Raw genomic sequence first — 22,663 nt, forward strand, 5'->3', positions numbered from 1 at the left:
TTGATGAAAATGAAATGTGCGCGATGAATCATTGCTCAGGGAAATCAATTCATTTAGTCTCACAGAGGTGCTAAGTTATTTATCGCCTGTCAGCGTGCGCTGTTGGTTCAATTTAATTTCTCGCTGAGTGGATAAGGTACAGCCCCCGACAAATGACACTGCTCATCAAAACAGAGCGTGCTCTTTTTTTAAAAGGATATCTTTTGACATACATCTGATTCTTTTTCTGGGAACGCCGCTGAGAACAATACCCTTTGGGAACAATTACTGTGGGAAGTTCGAGAACTATCACTTATGGTTTTCTCTCTCTCGCTCTCTCTCTCGTACTTCATCTTTCCCTTTACTGCAGCATGCTATTTCTGCCACTACCATTGATGCTAGTTTGACTATAACCCAGAGAACGTGGGTGTTCTTGTTTTAAGGAAACGCATACCCTTTTTTATATAAATAGCATAGAATGCATAACAATAGCCAAGGAATAGTAGTGGAGGCTAAAAGTACATCGCATTACAATGTAATGAAAACGTGTACGACAAAGGCAAGAGTAGATTTGGCAATCGCCGCAAAACATGCTGCTCAACAGAAAATAAATAGAAAACGGAGTGTGAAACCATGAGGAAACATCTGGCTAGTTTCAACACACAGCTTGATTTATCCCTTCATTTATCTACATCAAGTCTTTGAGCCTCGACACGACGGCGGATAAAGAACCCTATATACTCTGCATTATGTCTACGTTAGCCGTACGGAAGTGGGGGAAACTGCGTCTCCATAAAGTTTGGAAGTTATAGCATAGCCTGCAGGGCCCTGTTATCCGCTCATCTGAAATGATAAGTCACATCCTAATGCGGCAGCGAATGACACGTGATGGATAAGTCATCAATCGCATTCGACACCGCAACCACTTTGCTGGCGTTTTCTCCTTGAAATGGTGAATCCATGAATAATTACACAGGATACCTGCGTGTTGGAGATCCATACGGCGTGGATGTTTTAGACGCCCGCGAGAAGAGAAAAGCTTTTAAGCACCTCGACACGTCTGGGACAGCTGGGGTGATTATTGTGTGTGTCGCCGTCTCCCCTGGGGGGTTGCGGTTTTGCCGCGTGCCGAGGTACTTCGCTTGTGTTTAAAGGGCAGCCCCACCCTAAGCTGCTTTCTGACGGGTTTGTTCGAGAAGACTCCCTCTCCAAAACACACGCTATCACACGCATGAGGTCAGATTGGCCGATGATGTGGTAATCGGTCACTGGTTACCTGGCGATTAAGCGTTGATGGGACACACCTGTCCACGTGTGAGTACAACTGAATTCAAGGACTGAATGAAGGAAGCCCTTCATTAACATTTAATTAAGCTAATTAAGCATTAACCCCCAATTAGCAGGTGACCCGGTAACCCTATCAGTCAATCAGGGGTGATGTGCTCAACAGCCTGTGTTTAACCCGGAGAAGGCCAACCCAGCCCCAAGTGGTGCTTGGGTTCGCCTTTTACTTCACAGTGGACCACGTTCAGATAAATAACAAGGCAGCCTCCCAATAAATGACCCACATACTTAGCGTCAGACGAGCGCCTATTCATTCTCGTCATCGAAAAGGAGGTAGAGGAAGCAGAAATTAATTTAAAAGCTACCCTGGCGGAGGAAATTGGCAGCTACTTCCAAGTGATGTATAGGTGAGAACCGCCAGGCCCATTACCCTGATGGTGTTTCCTTCGTGGCGCTGGGACGCGCTCTCATTGTCGGATGCCAGCATCCAGCCACACAGCCGTCGGCCTGTCTCCAAGCAAAGTTCAGCCGCACAACGTTGTCAAAGGAGCGTATTGGTCCTCTTATGTGGAGGATTTCCAGATGTACACGCTATGGTTGATAAGCCCTTTAACCAGTTGCCATTTAGTATGACACACACACACACAGGAGACACACACACACACACACACACACACACACACACACACACACACACACACACACACACACACACACACACACACACACACACACACACACACACACACACACAGCCTCTGCACCGCTTCTTGCTTGTGGATGAAGCCTACACTTGTTTTATTATTGATCGCTCGTCGTGCGGGATCCAAGGGACATTGCAAAGTCGTACAGATACGGCCAGGGCAAACTGATTATACTGTGATAACACTGTATAATCAGAACTTGTAAAATGCTTCTGTTGAGGGGAGGAGGGATCATAAAGCGATAGACCGTCAGCATACAAACAACATCTGCGGTCGCCGCCAAGGCTCCAGTTCACTTATCCTGGTAGAGTAATGTCGCCATCTAGTGGACGTAGAGGTACTTGCCCTAAACATTGAGCTACCAACGAGGGTTAAACGGGAATTAAAGTGTTTGTGAAGAACAATGAATGTAAAAGCCGTGTTATAGTGAATATATATTTCTCACATTTTAATGATCCAACATGTTGCCACCTGACCGTATACATTTTCATCACTTTACAAAAAAACCTTAAAAAAGCCTATGTTGTTGTAAGTCGCTTTAGATAAAAGCGTCTGCTAAATGTAAATGTAAATGTTGAAATAAAATCACCAAAACTTAAAAGACAAATGTTTGGTAATGGAAAAAACCTTTTGGAGGTCCTGCCCCATAAACAAGTGTAATTCCATACACACAAACACAAGACAGACGGATGATGCAGCCCCAGATAAGACAGACAAAATACACCTGGTGTCCCATCCAGGATCAACACCAGCATAAAAACAGCAGCTGGAGTCAAACTCAAAAGCCACCCGTTAAAAGCGCCCATGTTCCGGGCCTTACAAAGGCCTCTTCCCAGTACTGGCCTTCATGAGCGCCTTGATGGCTCGGGCTCTCATCTCAAGCTCCAGGAGTTCGAGCTGCTGCAGAGACGGCTGGCACACCTCAGAACCCCCCCCGGCCGCGCCCCCGCCGGGCACACCCAGAGGCGCTGCCAATGACGCCGGCGGTGAGGGTCGCGGGTTCGATTCCGGGGCGTCCTCGCCGCCCCCTGCGCTCGCCAGGATCTCGCTGACGCTTTTGTCGATGTCCACCTCCAGCTGTCCCCTGGCGGGGGGGCGGGCGGGCTCCTCCGGGGACGGCGGGTCCGTCGCCATGACGACGCCAGCATCCGGGTCGGCGGGCAGCCCCTCCCCCCGGGTCTCCGGTGCGTCCCCGGCGGGGCCCTTGGCGCGGGGCCCCTCCTCCACCTTGGGCCCCTCGATGTCGCTGTCGCAGGTGTCGGCGTTGATGCTCAGCACGTCGCTCTCTTCCTCGACGACGGCACCGCCGCCACTTTCGTCTGGAGGGGAGAAACGCGTTGAGGATGACACAGACAGAAGAAGAACGCTTACTAGAGGTACCAGGCTGACGAGACTCACATCGTTCTGTTGGGAAAACGGAGCAGGCTTTTTCAGGGGCTACTCCGGTGAGGACCCCTCTCATTTGCAAGTCATCCATCGTCATACCGGTCATTGGTTAAACCTACGCCAATATTCACCTATTCACTTTCTGAGTCGGTTTACATCCCAACCTATTGTGATTTACTGTGCGCGTTATTAGGACGTTCAAACGCCCTTAACCAACGTCATACAAAGCCTGCGCCGGGCTAACACACTCGGCCAGCTAGCTTGCTTGCTTGTGTGTTTAGTCGCTATTACGTGACCCAGTTGAATCCTTCCACGTCCAATCACACATCTGTAGGGTCCCCAGCTGGTCTGGTCTCATCACCTGGCTTGGGCTCCTCTGTCTTGTCCGCGTCTTTGATGGAGGAGGTGGAGTCCACGTTGTTATCTTGCCTGGAGGGGCAACAGGAAAAACAGGGAGGGAAAATGAGTGAAAGGTGTACCGACACACACACGTTTGCATTCACAGCCAACATCGAGATCGGAGAGCCTAGATTGTTCTTCTGATTCTACATGTGGTACGACACACTTCGCACCCGAAACGATGACGGACCAACAAAAGTTATGCGTTGAAAAAGCGCTGTGTGTTTGATTTGGTTCAAAGTTGACAATATGTTGATTCTATGCATGATTTCATGCAACCTTGCAGTGAAGTGGGAATAATTGACTAACCACAGATTGAGGTGGGAATTGAATGGGATTGAATATGAAATGCGAGCAGGACTCACTGGCTGGTCGAAGATGCTTCTGCGCCCATGTCCTCCTCCCCAGAGGTCAGCTCATCCCCTGAGGAGAACAGACAGTGTGAAATTGGTCCGAGTCACTGAAGCAATTCAAGTGTGTACACACCAAACCGAACCCGAGGGGAGGGGGGGGGGGGGGGGGGGGGGGGGTAGACGATGTGTGTGGAGCTGAAAGCCCCGGCTCACCTGCCAGAATCTGACGCAGGTTCTTCTGAGAAAGCTGCTCCAGCTGTTCCCAGCACAGCTTCTTGATCTCCTCTAGAGGACAACTCTGAAAGAGATGGACATAACAAAAAATATATATACATTTAAAGTTGAGCGGGGGGTTGACTTGAAATCGGAAGGCTGCTAGTTTCAATCCCTGGCTCCTCCTAGCTCAGTGTCAAGGTGTCCTTGAGCAAGGCACTTCACCCTTACTGCTCCCGACGAGCTGGCTGTCGCTTTCCATGGTTGACTCCGCCGTCGGTGTGTGCGGGTGTGTATAAATGGTTTGAATGTGTGTCTCAATGTTTTGAACTCGCGTTGGATAAAAGCATCTGCTAAAGGCCCGACATGTAAATTGTGAATGACCGTTGCTCCACAACAAGGGCACCAGACAAAGCACACCACATCACCTTAAGCTCATCAGGTAACATCTTCTGCAGCTTCTTCTCCCCCAAAACCTGGAAGCACTGCTCCAGCATGGCCTGCCTGTCCGCCGCGTACGCACCGATGGGCTGGAAGGGGAGGGTCAGGTCCAGGCCCCCTTCCTCCATGTCGCTGCCGATTCGGTCCAGCTCCGCGTCGGCCATCTCGTCCCTAGAGTCCTGCGGGGACAAATCATGAGTGTTAGGAGCGGAGCGGGGTCTGTACGCGTCCCACGACGACAGCTCTGCTAAAAGGGTTAGATATATATATACAGTATATATCATAACTTGTGTCAACCGTTTTGAGGTTGTTTGACTTGTTGTCGGAGGGTGCGGGGCGGCATGTGGCTCAGGAGGTGGAGCGGACTGGCTGGTAACCAGAAGGCTGCAAGTTTGATCCCCGTCTCCTCCGAGCGGAGTGTTGAGGTGTCCCTGAGCAAGACGCCTCAACCTGACCGCTCCTGATGACCTGGCTTTCGCCCTGCATAGTTGACTCCGCCGACGGTGTGTGAATGTCAGGCCATATTGTACAGCGCTTTGAGTGGTCACTGGTTAGAAAAGCGGTGCGTAAATGCAGTCCGTTAATGTAGTTCAATATGGTCTACGTTTACCAGCCGTTCCTGAACCGTGATCTTACAGGGTTCATGTTTTTGATCATCTCTCACCTCCACGCTGGACTCCGTGCAGACGCGCCTCCTGTTGGTGTTCTGCTCCTCTGTCGGCGCATGCTTCCTCTTCTTCTCCTTGCTGGCGGATTTACTTTTGAGCATTTTTATTAAAAGACCGGTCGGATTAACTCTTCTGGAAGTGTTGTTGTGCAACTTCCAACCATAACAAATGAATGGGACTGTTGTCTTCCGGGGTTGTTCTACGATGTTTTCTTTAGGCGGAAGAGACGCCTCTATCGCCCCCTGTCGACGCGGAGTGGTTTCAGTTCCATGCAATTAAGTTGTGCACATTGCACCCATTTGGGGAAAAACAGGCCCATGGTATGGATTAGTAGAAGTAATGTTTTTTTAATAAGCCTTTTATGTGCAATTTAACAATTTGAAAAATTAATGCAGTCATTGGTAACCAGGCTAACAAATACAACATAAAAAAATATCTATTTTACCAGTCCCGAAAGAACCTTTTAAATGCCATTTCTCTCAGCCCTCACAAAAATCCATTTAACACTGCTTCTCTTGAACCTTCTCAACTAAAGTAAATTCACACACTTTCTCCCACACACAGAGGACCAACCAAAGAAACTTGACCAACGAGCTCACAGAACCAGCCTTTTCTTAAACTCCTTTTATATTATGATTCACCACCTCTGCTATTCCCAGCTTTCTCCCTTGTTTCAACCATGTCGGCCCATTCCCTCATTGGTTTCAGCAGGGGCCCTCAGAGAGAACACTCTCGCGCTGTAAATAACCCTAATTGGCTGTCCCATCTCCTCGTGCATCGACCGAGGGAGGCACGGGCCAAATGCGACGCTTTGCCTTCCCTGCCCGCGCCGGGCGCCATGGCGACAGCTGTCTGCGAGCGTAATGCGGGTTGTTATCCGCGCGTCGTTCGCCAAACTGCGCCGTGCTCTTTTAGTGTCGCCAGGAGGGAGACGCCCATCAATCACAGACGACGCGTCACGTCGCGTTCCCGCGGCCGCATCTGCTCGATGGCACCGGCCCAGATTACCTCATTAAGAGGCCCCTGGTAGAGGCAGAGGCCGGAGGGAGAGACAGCCGACAGACAGACACGGGGCACGGACGTACATAGTGATGGAAGGAACCAGTGTTGGACTGTGGGAATGAGAGGAGCCCAGAAACGTGCTTTTGTATATGCACATGTGTCTGTGTCTTAACGTGCTTTATTCAAATATTGTGAATACTGTTTGCGTTATCATGACATTATTTTGAGAGAGTTTGACCGATGAACCTAACCCAACCAGCTGGCTGTCAACTCGAGTGGTTGACTCGGTGTGTGAACATGTGTATGATACGTTGTAAGTCGCTTCGGATAAAAGCATCTGCTAAATGCCCTCAAAGCCAAAAAAGTGTCTTTTTTTTGTATTTAAGGTTTGTTGTTTTCGTACCATCTTGGTTATCTATATATTAACCGCAGAATATCACGCTAAACCTTTGGCATTTACTTCCTCAGGGTTGACCTATTCTATTCCCTCCTCCTCACTAAACATTTGAAAACTTCAACAAACGCTACAATTCTTTTCTTTTTAAATGTCACTTTAAGGTGCGGCGTGTCAGATTTGGTGGTATTCAGCCATGAGGCTTCAGACCGCCAGCACCTGAATACCCCTTCATAATACTTACAAGTGAATAGAATGTACCGCATCCATATACACCCTGATACATCCCTTACATTACGTAGGAGCTTCAGCTCAACACTGGTGGCTCTGCTTCAGGGAGAAAGCGAGCAAGGACATCATTGGCACTGTGCATACGAATCGGAGCCTACAGCAATACAGGGGAAGGAAGGGGGGAAGGGAAGGGGAACGCTGTCTTTGTCGATGTTAATTCACTGTACACTCTGGTGAGACACGTCCCTGCTCTATACCCACTCCACGGTGAGCGTGAGTATACACGGGCCGCCTCCGGTGAATAGAGGAGAGTTATACCATGGGAGGTCTTCTATTATCTACCTGCTCATTACAACTCAATCCCTTCGACCGACCGAGCGCGTGTAGGGAGGGATGACGGATTTCACCAATTACTCGATAAGTAAGCGCTGATTAGATGTCAGGGGTTTGAGGCAACGAGTAACAGAGGTGTGAGACAGTGGATTCAGACACCGTGTCCCTGCCATCATCATCATCATCATCATTACTGTTCACCTGGAATCCTCTGGGGGTGAGACACGGTCTTTAATGAGCTCGCTGGCCACAGAGTCACAGATTGGCCCGGATATCGCTGGTAATACACGGCCAGGAATAACAAGATGTGATGATGATTCACGGAGAACGGCATTTTAAAAAGCACTATTTCCATCCATGGGAGGTGATAGCCATACCCTCAATTGGGTACAGGAATATAACCTTACTTGTCCAATTAGCAGGCCGCCTAGCGCAGCTGTGTCCAATTTCGCTGGCTATACCGCTACAGAAAGTGCTTTTTTATTTTTTGTCCTTTCTGTCATTATCAAAATACCCCAAGCTGCCCCACCAGCCAAAGTGGCCGTTTTGTTTGACACGTTTTAAAAATAACCGAATGGAACGATAACCGACAAAGTTTTTCTGATGTGTGAAGATGTGTCACCTGTCCCTCAATGGCACAGAATTGCCACTTTGGGGACCGTTGACGTGCTATTTAAAGGAGTAAGGAAACACAGTTTGGGCCTGACTGCCGCTTCTGACATGACATTCTGGGGGTCCTCTGCTGTCATCCACTCTGCCCAAAGCGTCTTTCTTGCTGTGAGGCGTAATCAGTCTGGCCTGACGTCCAAGCCCTTTTCAATGCAGATGCGTGATATTCCTAGTGTCATTAAAAACAAGCATCAAGACTTTGTTGTGAGGTCTGCAGAGTTCTCTTTCACAAAGTTTCAAAAGTCTTATTTCGAGAAAAGGCCTTCCTTCAACTTAAAGTTGTCATGTTTTACATTTCAAGTGGCTCGTAGTTAAAATTAACCTGGACATACCTGTAGTCACTGCTAATCAATAGTAATTTCATTATTGTTATCAATAAAATCGTATCCTTTTAGCTGATATATATTTATATATATATATTTAAGTAATGACTGTAAAGTTGTTGCATATAACAGATTTTATTTTTTAGAAAGATGGCGCAAGTGTCCAGTTTTCAGTTCTATTGAACAGAATCCTTATTTACGCTTCCGGTTTGATGTGGAGTTGCCTCCGGGCAGACACAAGACCCTCATTAGACACATCGCCTTTGTTCGTGCTACACAACATCAATAGAGAGAGGGGCATGGCATCAATAGGTAGAGGCTGGCTCTGTGACAAATCTCTCCTAAGGTACTGCTGCAGATTCCCACTGCGATTTACTCCTGATTGATCCGCCTTTCTCTGGATGTATCCTTTAGTGCCTCGTTTGCACCAGGTTTTCCTTCTCTTTCTCCCATTTATCTCATATTGATGTTTCTTTGTCTTTTTTCTTTCCGTTATATCGGCTGAAGTAGCATTAGCTGCGTCCGATAGATTTCTTTCCAGAGCGAGGAAGCAGAATGTGATTTATGCACTAAAAAAGGATCTGGGCTTTAAGTGGGAGCGACGGTGAATTCATGTCCTCCAATGAAGCGACCGTCCCTCTACCTTTATCGTATTTTCCACCAACATGCAATGTTATGTTGTTATGTTATGTTATGTTAATGCGGGCCACATCTGTATCAGCCCAAGTCACATTGAAGGAGCCTGTAGTTTACAGCTGGCTACAGACTTACAATGGGCGGTCTGGTGTATGAGCAATTGTTTGAGGAGACCCTGAGCAGTGGCTGGTGACCTTGAGAGGTCCAAAACCTCCATATAGACTCAAGTGACTGGCGGTGACGAAAGCCAGCTGTATGTGTGTCAGTGTGGGTAGCCGGTTCACCGGGGGATCAAGACAGAAGAAAGGTTGGTTACTGTATTCCTATTCTTTGTGTAGTGTACATCTGTGTGAGGATGATGAGGAGGACGAGGTTAAACTGGTCAAAGCTGTTGAATGCTCTGCTCCCTCACGGCTTTGTGTTTGTGCGTGTGTGCGTGCGTGCGTGCGTGTCAGCCCAGTGTGAGTCAGCGGGTTAGGGTAATGTAACAAAACAAATGAGGATCTGCTCTAGGAAGATTTTAAGGCTCGGTGCGCAAACAGCGTTTTAATTATAATTTATTCAATGCATTTATAATACAAAGGTGCACTTCATTGAGTGCCGAGGAGCACTCCCAACAGGACGCGTCAGAGATCGCCGCAGTGTGCGCCCGCAACGAGATAAGAATGATGAGAAACTTGCACTCCGATTCTATCGTGTCTCCCTTTTGTCGGACGGTGTTGTTCACAGGCGGCGTCTCCCACAAACACAGCAGAGACAGACAGACAGACAGACAGACAGACAGACAGACAGACAGACAGACAGACAGACAGACAGACAGACAGACAGACAGACAGACAGACAGACAGAGCTTTAGAGTAAAAGTTATCAGCTGCCTCCCCGAGACGAACACACACTCATTATCTCCGAGTGCCGAATGAGCTGTCATTCGCTCCTCAAACCCTGTCTCTCCCCCAGATACGCTCTCTCCCAGAACAAACGCGTACTGCTACAATTTAGAACGCCGCCCGCCCCTTTCAACAGGAAAACAACAAAACCAGGAAGTATGTTGATTGTGTTCTTCGGATCGGTGTTCGGTGTTGGGTCACTGAACTCTGCTTGGGTGAACGTGTGGCTGAAGAACCGAGTCTGTCTTTAGTCTGGAGCCTTATCATTCGTTAGGGTTGGTTCTTCATGACACCATTTATATTTACATTCAGGGCAGTTAGCAGACGCTTTTATCTAAAGCTACTTACATTAAGGTAGTTTGTCAGAAGAAAGAGAAACAATATATGGCTGTCAGTAGAGTAAGGATGTCCATAGAAACAAGTGCCAAGCACTTACAATCACTAGGTTAACCCATTCCCTGTATACAACAAAGATAGCTAGGATAAGATGCTACATGATGCTGAGTACTATTTTTAAGTGCAAGGATGTACAACATATAATAAGAGCGCACATGAAGTGCCTGGACATACAACATACAATTGCATAAGAGAGGTATAAGGGTGTGGAGGTGTGGGTCCTCTCGGATTTGCGTCGAGGCCCGAGAGCAAAACATTTACAATCTTTCCAGTCTTTTTTCCCAGCGGGTGCTGCTGTATAATTCAGAGGAAAACTTTGAACAAGGCCAGGAAATAGCAGATCTAAGTCTGGAATATATTCAGGCTCCGAGTGTGCTGTGTGAATTCCATTCTCAGTATCACACTTTGGCTTCGTCGCTTAACATACGGCGAGTAGGCCCCTGAAGTCTCCGAGCGAGGGGCGAGATGCGATCTTTTCACACACACACACCTCGTCCCCGAATCAAAGCGAAGAGAGATCGCCTGGAGAATATCCATCATCTGTAACCTGCGCACACACACTGCATCCCAGCAAATAAAATATTCCTATTTTGACAGCTAGTGTGTGTGTGTGTGTGTTTTCTTGGTTGGGTGTGTGTGTGTGTGTGTGTATGAGTGTTTTCTTCTGTCTGTTCTTGTGTGTGCGGGTGTGTGTGTGTTCTTGTGTGTGTGTGTGTGTGTGTGTGTGTGTGTGTGTGTGTGTGTGTGTGAGTGATTTCACATCCACCAGTCAAGTGATGTCAGTCACATTAACATTCTGACTGTCACTGTAGCACAAGCGTGTGTCTCTCCGGTGGCAGGCAGGCCTGTCTCTCCCCATCGTCAGCCATGAGCCTTCAACATGTTCCAGTAAATAACATCAAGGGCTGGCTTGCCAACGCTTTTTGCCAGGTGTTTTTTTTATTAGTAATATTTTTTTCAAACCCTGGTTGCTAGGATGCAAGAAAATATAATGAAAAGTACAACGGTGTGCTTGTGTGCGTGCGTGTGTGTGTTTGTGGAAAAGAGGTATGGAGACATCACGTATGGAGACCTGTCCACTCCACCATCTCACCCCTAGGGTCTGCAGAGGTGAATGGGGATCCTTCTTTGGAGACAGAGAGGACTTCTCTCGCTCTCTCACGCCCTTGTATCCTTCCCCCCTTCTCTCTCTCTCTCTCTCTCTTTCTCTCTCCTTCCTTCCGTCTTTTAAACTTTGTCCCTACCTCGCTCTACCCTTCTCTCTCTCTTGTTCTCTCTCTCTTTTAGGAGGAGAGGAGCTCTCCTCCTCTCCTTCTCCTTTCTCTTCGTCCCCCTCCCTCCCTCCCTTTTGTCTCTCGCTTACCTACTCACCATTCCATCTCGCTTTGCCTTCCTCTCTCTCTCTCATTCTCTGTGTCGCCCTTGTATCCCTCCCGCCATGCTCTCAGTGAGAGGGGGAGAAGAGTTAGAGATAGAGGTGTTCTGGGTGGATATGAGGTGAGTGCAGGACCGGGGGGGGGGGGGGGGGGGGGGGGGGGGGTGAGGTATGAGGGAATTCCACTTGGCCGCGATCCCCCTCCCTCGCTATTGAAGGCTGGAGATTGCCCAGCTAATCTGACAGGCCTCTTAGCCCCGGAGAGCTAACCCTCACCCCCCCAGAACCGTCCAGATACTCGGGGGGGGATGAGGTCACGGTTATCCTCGGGCTTTGAGGCGGTGCTGCTAGCCACCTGGACGATGCTGTCTGTGGACGCCGTTGGAGTTCACTTTGTTTCCGGCCGGGAGTGTGCGTTATTGTGTAGTTGGGATGTTTGGAAGAGAACTGAGAGACAAGAATAGTCCACCGAGGAATGGGTAAATAGGTATAGTGAGATATGTACCCCCCCCACACTCACTTTCTATGGATAAAAACAACAGTGTCACATGTATGTTTTTTTTTAAATGACGGCGATAGATATCGACAGTGTTATGTTTTTTTCATGTTTCACATTTCATAAATTTAAATAAATGTTTTATTTCATAAATATCGATAGGGTTGCCCCTTAGGTTTAATTTGATAAAAAAACAACAGTGCTAACCTTTTTTTTTTTTTCATGATGACCAAAGAAAAACGACAGTGTTAAGTTTCATTTGATAAAAAACAACAGTGCTAACATTTTTTTTTTTTTTCATGATGACCAATAAAAATAGACATTGTTTCTTTACAATTAGGGCATTTAGCAGGTGCTTTTGTCCAAAGCGACTTACATCGATTAATACTTACATTAACACACCGACAGCAGAGTGAACAATGGAAGACGACAGCTAGCTTGTCAGGAGCTGTTTTGCTCAGGGACATATCAACACTCAGCTAGGAGTATTAACTGATAAAAAAAAAGCAACAGTGTTACCCCTTATGTTTTTTCCATGTTGACCTATGAAAAACGACAGTTTTTCATAGGTCAACATGGAAAAAACTCATTTCATAACTTTAAATAAATGTTTTATTTCATAAATATCGATAGGGTTGCCCCTTAAGTTTTTTTTTTAAGTTACCTCTTATGTTTTATTCTGTGAATATCGACAGTGCTGTATGTTTTATAATTTAAATGTATTCTTTTTATTTGATAAAAACACCCCTTATGTTCTTTCTCAGGACAACCAACTAAAAAACGACAGTGTTTTATTTGATAAAAATCAACATGGCAATTTCAAACTTCGACCAAATGAATGTCAGTGTGGGGATGGAGTGCTTGTTTAACTGATCCTGACTTCAAGTCCTGCCCATACAATCAGATTCAAATGATAATGACTTGTTGGAATATTGTCATATTATAAACTTTAACCAATTTGTACCCACTGTCTAGGTGTCGCAGCGGACAGAGGTGTTGGTTATCTGTTCTGCAGACGTGGGTTCAAGCCCTTGCAACCACACTTTCAGGTAATATGACATTTCATATGTAAATTTGATATTTTACGTAACGTAGTACGGTAGTGGATAGCGCATTGGGTTAGCTGTTCTGGTGTCCTGGGTTGAATTCCTGACATCCTCACTGGATTGAAGGGAGTGGAATCTTATTCTCTTAAACAAGAGGTGCCTCAGTGGGGGAGCTGTTTCCTATCTGTTCTAGGGGCATGGATTTGTTTCCTGCCATGGGCAGTTCATGGGAACAACTGTCTGGTGAAGGGATCCATTCTCTCACACATTCATTTTAAATAACTGTCTGGGAGTAAGTCCCAGACAGTCATTCCCACTCACCCATTCATTCCGAATCACTGTCTGGGCAAATTAATTATTGTGAATTAATTCATTCACAGCAATCAATTCACACACATCCATTCACCATACATTCATTCCCACAAAACCTGCCAAGGCAGGATTCGAACCCATGTCTCCAGGACAGATATTTAACAGCTCTAGCACCTGCACCACCGAGGCACCAGCTAGGAAACGGTGAGAGGTTATAATTGACTTTACAGTTCACTTGACATTGTTTATTGTAAAATATTTTGATTCCATGGAGAGCATTCTCGGCGTGACTTGAACCCACGCCATACAATCAGATTCAAATGATAATGAATTGTTGAAACATTGTCATATTATAAACTTCAACCAATTTGTACTCACTGTCTAGGTGTCGCAGCGGATAGAGGTGTTGGTTATCGTCACACATCGTTCAAGCCCTTGCAACCACACTTTCAGGTAAAATGACATTTGATATTTTACGTAACGTAGTAGTAGGATAGCTCACCAGCTAGGAAATGGTGAGAGGTTATAATTGACTTGACATTGTAAAATATTTTGATTCCAAGGAGAGCATTCTTGGCGTGACTTGAACCCACGTCTAGCACATGTCTCAAGAGTTGATCACCAACAGCTCTATCGTCTTCCCTACTGAGCCGCTGGGAGAACATCAATCACAGTTTATAATTGACTTTACAATTCACATGGCATTGTTTCAAATGAGCCAAAAGTGCGTTATCGGTGGGACTCGAACCCAGGTCTGCAGTGCTTAAAGACTTCAGTACACTCCACTGGACCACATACGTCCTGCCTTTGAGAGCACAGGATCTTGTTTCTTATCATATCCTCTTGTTCTTCAGCCTATTCTAACTACAAGTATAACTTCCGAGCATTCTACTCTGTGCGTCTCGGTGGTGCAATGGAGAAGGTCGAAGGATTGAAAATTCAATCCTGAGATTTGGCCACTTGGGTTCAAATCCTGGCCTAGGTGTCCCAATTTTAGAATTGTTTACCCTTTTACCAAATAAGATGTGGGTGGGTTCAAGCCCTTGCAACCACACTTTCAGGTAAAATGACATTTGATATTTTACGTAACGTAGTGGATAGACATGGGCAGTTCATGGAAACAACTGTCTAGTGAAGGGATCCATTGTCTCACACATTCATTTCGAATGGCTGTCTGGGAGAATTGATTGGCTGGGAATGAGTTCACTAATCCCCAGCCATCCATTGTCCCAGACAGTCATTCCCACTCACCCATTCATTCCAAATCACTGTCTGGGCAAATTAATTATTGTGAATTAAGTCATTCACAGCAATCAATTCACACAGACAGTTATTCACACACGTCCATTCACCATACATTCATTCCCACAAAACCTGCCAAGGCAGGAATCGAACCCATGTCTCCAGAACAGATAGTTAACAGCTCTATCACCTGCACCACCGAGGCACCAGCTCGTAATTGGTGAGAGGTTATAATTGACTTTACAAGTCACATGGCATTGTTTCAAATGAGCGTTATTGGTGGGACTTGAACCTCAGCACACCCCACTGGACCAAATACATCCTGTCTTTTAGAGCACAGGAACATGTTTTTCATGATCTTCTTTTTCATGATGACGGACAAAAAACATCAAATATTTTATTTGATGACTGATGAAAGACCACAGTGTTACCCCTTATGTTTTATTCGATGACTAATGCAAAAATAGACAGTGTTACCCCTTATTTTTTATTCATGATTTTTTCATGAACATCGATAAAACACGACAGTGTAACCCCTTATGTTTTTTTACATGACGACCAAAGAAAAACGACAGTTTTACCCCTTTTTTTTTTTTCATGACGTCCGATAGAAAACAACAGTTTTCATGACGACTGAAAAACGACAGTGTTACCCATTATGCTTTTTTTCATGAAGACCAATAACAATTAGTGTTAATTGACCTTACAAATCCCATAGTATAGAAATAATAGATTTCCCTTAATGTAAACACTTCATAATGCTTGTTGATGTAGGGGCTGGAACCCTTGCCTACAGACTGTTAACCAAATGCCAGTACCACTGCACTATCAAGACACATGTAGCACATTTCTCTGAGAATATACTTTGCCCCATTCTTTGCGGGGATCCGAACCTGAGCTGTTTAGAGTGTTAACCTCCGAACTTACCAATGCACCATCAATACACCGTATAAAGTCATCACCATGGTTATACTTGACTATGTAACTCACATGAAATGGAAATCAGTCACCCATCAGAGCACATCCACTGGACGGTCTCCAGGGGGTTAGCTCACAGCTCTCTCCACGTCCCACAGAGATCTGGAATTTCATTTGGTCTGAGGTTATATATGACATGCTATCATGTCTCCATAGACATGATAGCATTATGTTTAAAATTAAAATGATTGTGTTATCCGCAGAAATTATACCCCAGTCTCCACAGGGTTAGGCAGAGTGCACTCCACTGCACCACTGAGACGATGACAATAAACAATAATCAATCATCAATAAAGAGGATATACATGACATTAAAATGTATTTCGTTCTTTCTTTCTTTCTTTCTTTCTTCATTTGTTCATTTGGCACCTCAAGGCAGAAGATTAGGAGGGGTGCTGGCGAATCTTCCTTTATTTATTATTTTATATATAAAAAAAAAAAGGAACATGCATTTGTGGGATGAGCAGCAGCACTGAGTATGTCGGTTGCGCCCATGAAAAATTAGCCAAATCTTTTCTGCCATTGCCAAACAGGTTATTTTGCTGTTGCTATTGACATTTGTTTTGAGCTTCTGGTACGCCCAGGTGCTGCCAATCAGGTGTCTGATTGGCACCTGGTTGGGCAACTTTAAGCTGGTGTTCCGCAAAACCAAGTTGCGGCATTATTTGGAGTGAGCCCTAGTACCCTCTCCAAACTGAAGGCCAAGTTCCATATAACGGGGGTTGTCAAAGACAGGCCGCGAAGCGGGTGTCCCAAGAAGACCGTTTCATCACCCTGTCAGCACTTAGGTGCCGTAGGCTGTCTTCTACAGATTTGCAGTCAAGGTTTGCAGGACGATATGGCCGACGGCTCTCTGCCCAGACAATCTGGAACAGACTACACGCAGCCAATCTCCGGTCTCATAGGGCTGCCAGGAGTCCTGCCATGACTGCCCTTCAGCGTCAGGCCCGTTTGCGCTGGTGTCGGCAACACGTGCACTGGAACCTGAACATGTGGAGGAACGTTATGTTCAGTGATGAGTCCAGATTCTGCCTACGGCAGTTGGATAGTAGGGTCAAAGTGTGGAGAAGACGCGGAGAACGCTATGCTTATTGCTGCACCGATAGAATAACATCTTTTGATGGAGGCAGTGTGATGTGCGGCATCTCCCTCACTGGAAAAACGAGGCTTGTCATCATTGGAGACATGCAATCTCAATGCAGAGAGATATAGAGATGAGATTCTGCAACCAGTGGCCATCCCATATCTCCACAGTCTGGGAGCGAACTCTATCCTCCAAGATGATAACGCTTGCCCCCACAGGGTGGGGTTTATCAGAGAGTACCTCCAGAATGTGGGGGTGGAGAGGGTGGAATGGCCTGCTAGCAGTCCTGACCTCATTGAAAACTTGTGGGATCAGCTTGGGCGTGCTGTTTGTGCCAGAGTGACCAACACAACCACGTTGGCTGACTTGCGACAAATGCTGGTTGAAGAATGGGATGCCATCCCACAGCAGTGTGTGACCAGGCTGGTGACCAGCATGAGGAGGAGATGCCAGGCTGTTGTGGCTGTGTATGGTTCTTCCACACGCTATTGAGACTCCTGTTTGTGAAATGAATAAATTGTTAAATTGCCAATATGTCTTGTTTCTTCAAACTTCAATCATCCAATCCACCAAACACCAAACGAGTCAATGGCAGAATAAGCTGTTTGGCATTGGCAGGGAAGATTTGGCAAATTTTTCATGGGCGCAACCCACATACTCAGCTCTTCTGCTCATCCCACAAGCGCATGTTCCTTACATATGGGCACCATTTGAAAGGGAACTATACAGGCTTTCCAACAGTATAAGATTGATTGCCAAAAAGCATTGTTACCAGAGAGAAATAATCAACCAAACACAAATTTCCTTACTTTTTGTGCTAAGTTTATATTATATATATTTTATTTTTCATGAAGACCAATATAAAACGACAGTGTTACCCCTTAAGTTTTTAAGATAAGAAAACACCAGTGTCACCCCTTCAGTTTTTTTCCATGATGACCATTAAAAACAACAGTGTTACCCCTTATGTTTTTAAGATAAGAAAACACCAGTGTCACCCCTTCAGTTTTTTTCCATGATGACCATTAAAAAACAACAGTGTTACCCCTTATGTTTTTAAGATAAGAAAACACCAGTGTTGCCCCTTTAGTTTGAATTGATAGAAAACGACAGGGTTACCCCTTATGTTTTTTTCATAAAATAACGACAGTGTCACCCCTCACGTTTTTTTTGAGAAATAACGACAGTCTTACCCCTTTATGTTTTAATTGATAAAAAACGACAGTGTTACCCCTTATGTTTTTAAGATAAAAAAACACCAGTGTTGCCCCTTAAGTTTGAATTGATAGAAAACGACAGGGTTACCCCTTATGTTTTTTTTCATTGCGACCGATGAAAAACAACAGCGTTAGCCATTACGTTTGCTTCCATGACGACCGATAAACTACAGTGCCTTAGCTTAACTCACAGCTCTCTCCAATTCCCCAGGGAGATTGTAAAATGAATATTAACAGAGTGCACCCCACTACACAATGATCAATAATCAATAATCAATAAAGAGGATATCCATGACATTACAATGTATCCAGTGTTTTTCTTCCTGTCTTTATTTTTTCATTTGTTACCTCAAGTCAGAAAATTAGGAAGGGTGCTGGCAAATTATTTCTTCCTTTGAGGGCGACCAGAGCCCACCACAAGATGGCGCTCCCTCGTCGACTGCTGTTATGACCCAGCCTTTAACCAGCCCTGCTGGCAGAGGTTGAGTGAAATGCGAATACTTCTATATTTCTTTTACAGGAACCATTATGAAAAATGTGACAAATCCCAAGTTGCTGGATTACTGTGCGAGGTGGAAAATATTTACTGCATCCAATAAGCATGATTGACAGACGTCAGCTCTCCCACATTATTGTCGAACCCTCGCTCAAATGTCAGAAATAATATCAACAACCACGGGATGACAATATATTCTGCTGTTGATTTCTCATGCCACTAATAGTTCTCTCTAGCTCTCTCTCTCTCTCTCTCTCTCTCTCTCTCTCTCGCTCTCTCTCTCTCTCTCTCTCGCTCTCTCTCTCTCTCTCTCTCTCTCTCTCTCTCTCTCTCTCTCTCTGATGCACCGCATCTTTGGAAACATAAATAAATCAAAACGAAATTCTTATGTTTGTTAATTGACGACAGGTCATTTATCGGGTGCACTTTAAAAAATGAAATGTAAAAAAAAAATAAACGGCTTTCGCTCACATCAGTTTATGATCACCCCCTGTCCCGGATGATTATTAAACATGCAGTTTATCGCTTTAAAACGTCTGCGGGCAGTGCTATCTAAATAGGGGGAAATAAATGCAATCCCTGCACTGCATGACCGCTTTCTAAGAAGCCATCGGTGTCTATTTGATCTGCTCCGTAGATGGCAGTGTTTCATCGCTTAAAAGGGAGAGGGAGAGAGGCAGGGAGAGAGAGAGAGAGAGAGAGAGAGAGAGAGAGAGAGAGAGAGAGAGAGAGAGAGAGAGAGAGAGAGAGAGAGAGAGAGAGAGAGAGAGAGAGAGAGAGAGAGAGAGAGAGAGAGAGAGAGAGAGAGAGAGAGAGAGAGAGAGAGAGAGACTTGCTGCGGTGGACACCAACAACAACAAAAAAAAACCTAGAATAAGCTGTGAAGCTTTATCTAGTTGGGTGCAGGTTATGTCATATCCTGTGAGTGAGATGTATATTCTGGGGTATCTTCTTCTATCGAGGTGTCCTCCTCGCTAGCTGAACTGAGGAAGTCTCACTCTCCGTCCAGTAACGGAAAGATACTACGGAAGGCCAAAAGGGTCTAAATTATGCCTAATTTAGACGTACGTTGATATGAATCGGCGTGTAGTTGAGGATTGAGTGTTTAAAAAAACTGTGTTTTAATGCACTTATTTCGCAGATTAAACGGCGAAACACAAAACAACACCGTAATGACTGCTGAAAGCTGTATTTTACCTCTAGTTATATCACTGCACGTCTTAAATTAGGCTTCAACCCTTTCACCCTTTAAGAAACGGTTGTTGTCTTTCATGGTGTGAATGTGTGTGTGCGCACATTGTGTGAGTGTGATGCTTATTCGGATGCAACCATCTGGTTAACTAGGATGATATCATGCAGCATAATACTGAGCATCATAATTCTCCACAATATTATATATATATAATAAGTACAGGACTCTTATTACAGTCCTGCACCACCCTTATTAAAGATCTGATCTTAAACCATCCATAAGCAGGTTCGTACAGAAAATGATACCATAATACTGTCGAACCAGTGATATTATTCATATTCAGCTACTTGTACAATCTTGCTCTGTTTTTTAGGATGGATCAATTCATACTCCTCCGGGTTCCCTCTCAGATTGAACATCGATGAGAAATCACCGCGTTGAAACCAGAAACACTCACCCTTCGAACAAGTGAATCCATACCAGCGAACCCTGACCACAAATACCCCCTCTCTATCAAAAGTGATACTGAAGACAGCATTCCCCCCCCCCCACCCTACTACCCGCGGCCCCCGTGCTGTGTTAATACCTCTGGAGGGCGTAGATCTTGAAGCAGCTTCTGGGGGTGTCACAACAACCACCGTCATAACACTACCCAACAGTGAGGCGCCCGGCTAGCTGGGGCTCAGGCGTGCGGCCGGGAGATATACCGTCAATCAGAGACGCGCCCAAGGTCTGACCCCTTCTCCGCCGGCGGTGGGCACGCAGACAAACACACAGGTACAACCACCCACACACAGAGACACACATGCACGCACACAGGTGGAACAACTCATATACACAGTCACGCGCGCACACATGTACACACAAGCACAAATGCACGCACACAAGCAGGTGCAAACACACACACGCACACAGTCACGCACACACACAGCTGCAACAACACACACACACAGATACACACACACAGTCACGCTCGGACGGACACACAGAAAGACACATACACACACAAAAACCCACGCAGGTGCAACCACACACAACCAAACACACACACACACACAATCACATCCACACTCACATGCACACACAAAGACACTCACACACACACCGACAGCATGTGGCGCAAGGCAATAAAGTTGAAAAAGTTTCCATCTCGCATGGATTGGACCAGGGGCTAGTTGCATCCAAAACACCCCCGGACTCGGGGTTGTTTTGGAGGGGGGGGGTACGATCCGAGCGGAGAGTACAAAACACGATGCATCACCGACACATTAAGTATTGATGTACAGCGGGCCGGGCAGCGGGCGTCTGTGTGTAGTTCTCTCTGATCGTTCATCATAGGATTGTACCTGTCACTGCCCCCCTCCCCCACTCACCCCCTCACATTTCACACCTGTACTCTCCTTACAAACGAGGTCCCTGGACGGGGGCTGTCTGTCCGCTGAAACATTACGGGAGTGATCGGAACGGCCGCGAGCAAAACCGACGCGTTAACGAAGACGGCGAAGGTCTGTCACGAGACGGCGCCCGGACAGACGGACAGACGGGGTGGCAGAGTCCGGGACGGAGACGCATCGCCAAGGTGAGGATCACAGACGGTCTTCGGGATGCCAGTACGTTATTTCCGTTTATATATACATATAGATTGGTCTGTGTGATGAATCACCGCCGGGCGGGAACGACCATGGTGTGTTGACTGCGTTTCTAGTGGTGTATTTTCGGGGGTGAACGAAATTGAACTCTAGTTTAAAGACGACGACGAGGTGTTGAGTCATCAGCCTCCGTCTTACGTTCAATTTAACTTTCCCTTTTTTCCCCCCCTTGTGTTTTTGTACTAGGAAAACATCGGAAATGCAGTGAGAATGAAATGAGAGTTCATGCCCCGCGGCAATTAATCACATCGATAAGAATTATGGACAAAAACACGCTTTTTATGCTCAGGATGTTCCTTGCCCTGCTAGGGAAAGCTAGTTTAAAAGTCTGCCTCTCCGACCCAGTGGGTCCGTGTATAGCCAGCGGACCGGCCCCTAACTTTACCAAATAAAACACAGTTTACAGTGTGCCATTTCACCGAGGTCGGGGGTGCAGCGGTCCCCCGGCGCCCCCCCCCCCCTGACAGCCAGACCCTCGCCACCCACAGCGTCCCTGTGTCCCCCCTGACCCACAGACCCCCCTCACTCCCAGACCTGCTCATTAGTCGGAGCAAAGGTCAGAGCGAGCCATCTGTCCCAAGGTTAGGGGCCAGAGGAGAGCCTGACACTTTTACCCTCCCGCTGTTTCTCTCTCGCTGTGTCACGTCTCTCTCTCTCTCTTTCACCGTCTCTCTCTCTCTTTTATCGTCTCTCTCTCTCTCTTACCCTCTCTATCTGTCACCTTCTCTATTTCAATGTCTCTCTCTCTCTCTCTCTCTCTTTCACCATCCCTCTCTCTCTCTCTCGCTATGTCACCGTCCCTCTCTCTCTTTCACTGTCTCGCCCTCTTTCACTCACTCTCGATCACTGTCTCTCCCTCTCTTTCATTGTCTCTCCCTCCCTTCCACTGACTCTTTCACTGACTCCTTCGCTCTCTTCTCTATGTCTCTCTCTCTCCCTCTCACCATATATCTCTCATATCCATTGCCTCCCTCTCTGCCCCAGACCATATCACTTCCCCTCATGCTCCATCCTTCTCTATCAAACTTTTTTCGATTTATCACACTGCATTTTTTTATACGTCTCCTTCCCTTCCATCCACCCGGTCTCTCGATCTCTCTCTAGTGAGCCATCTCTTCCCCTCTCCTTTACACTCTCACATTCTCTCTCTCTCTCTCTCTCTCTCTCGCTGCAATCCTCCTGCCACCTCTCTCTCTCTCTCCGTTTTATATTCTCTCTGTCTCTGCCTCCCGCTCCGAAAGTGAAAACCTCTCCTTAGCTTTCTTTTAAAAACTTCAA

General features: G+C 46.3%; 1 protein-coding gene across 1 annotated transcript; it reads right to left on the reverse strand.

The window, feature by feature from the left end:
* Positions 1–2,429: 2,429 nt before the first annotated feature.
* Positions 2,430–5,582, reverse strand: caap1 (caspase activity and apoptosis inhibitor 1). The gene is made up of 6 exons (XM_079757766.1): positions 5,424–5,582; positions 4,747–4,938; positions 4,319–4,403; positions 4,118–4,175; positions 3,715–3,782; positions 2,430–3,286 (listed from the first exon to the last, which is right to left on the reverse strand). The coding sequence occupies exons 1-6, from the start codon at positions 5,526–5,528 to the stop codon at positions 2,784–2,786; spliced, it is 1,011 nt and encodes a 336-aa protein (XP_079613892.1). The 5' UTR covers positions 5,529–5,582; the 3' UTR covers positions 2,430–2,783.
* Between the last annotated feature and the right edge of the window lie 17,081 nt (positions 5,583–22,663).

This window comes from Pollachius pollachius (genome assembly GCF_949987615.1).
Source record: "Pollachius pollachius genome assembly, chromosome: 20".
In the NCBI taxonomy this organism is placed as follows: domain Eukaryota; kingdom Metazoa; phylum Chordata; class Actinopteri; order Gadiformes; family Gadidae; genus Pollachius; species Pollachius pollachius.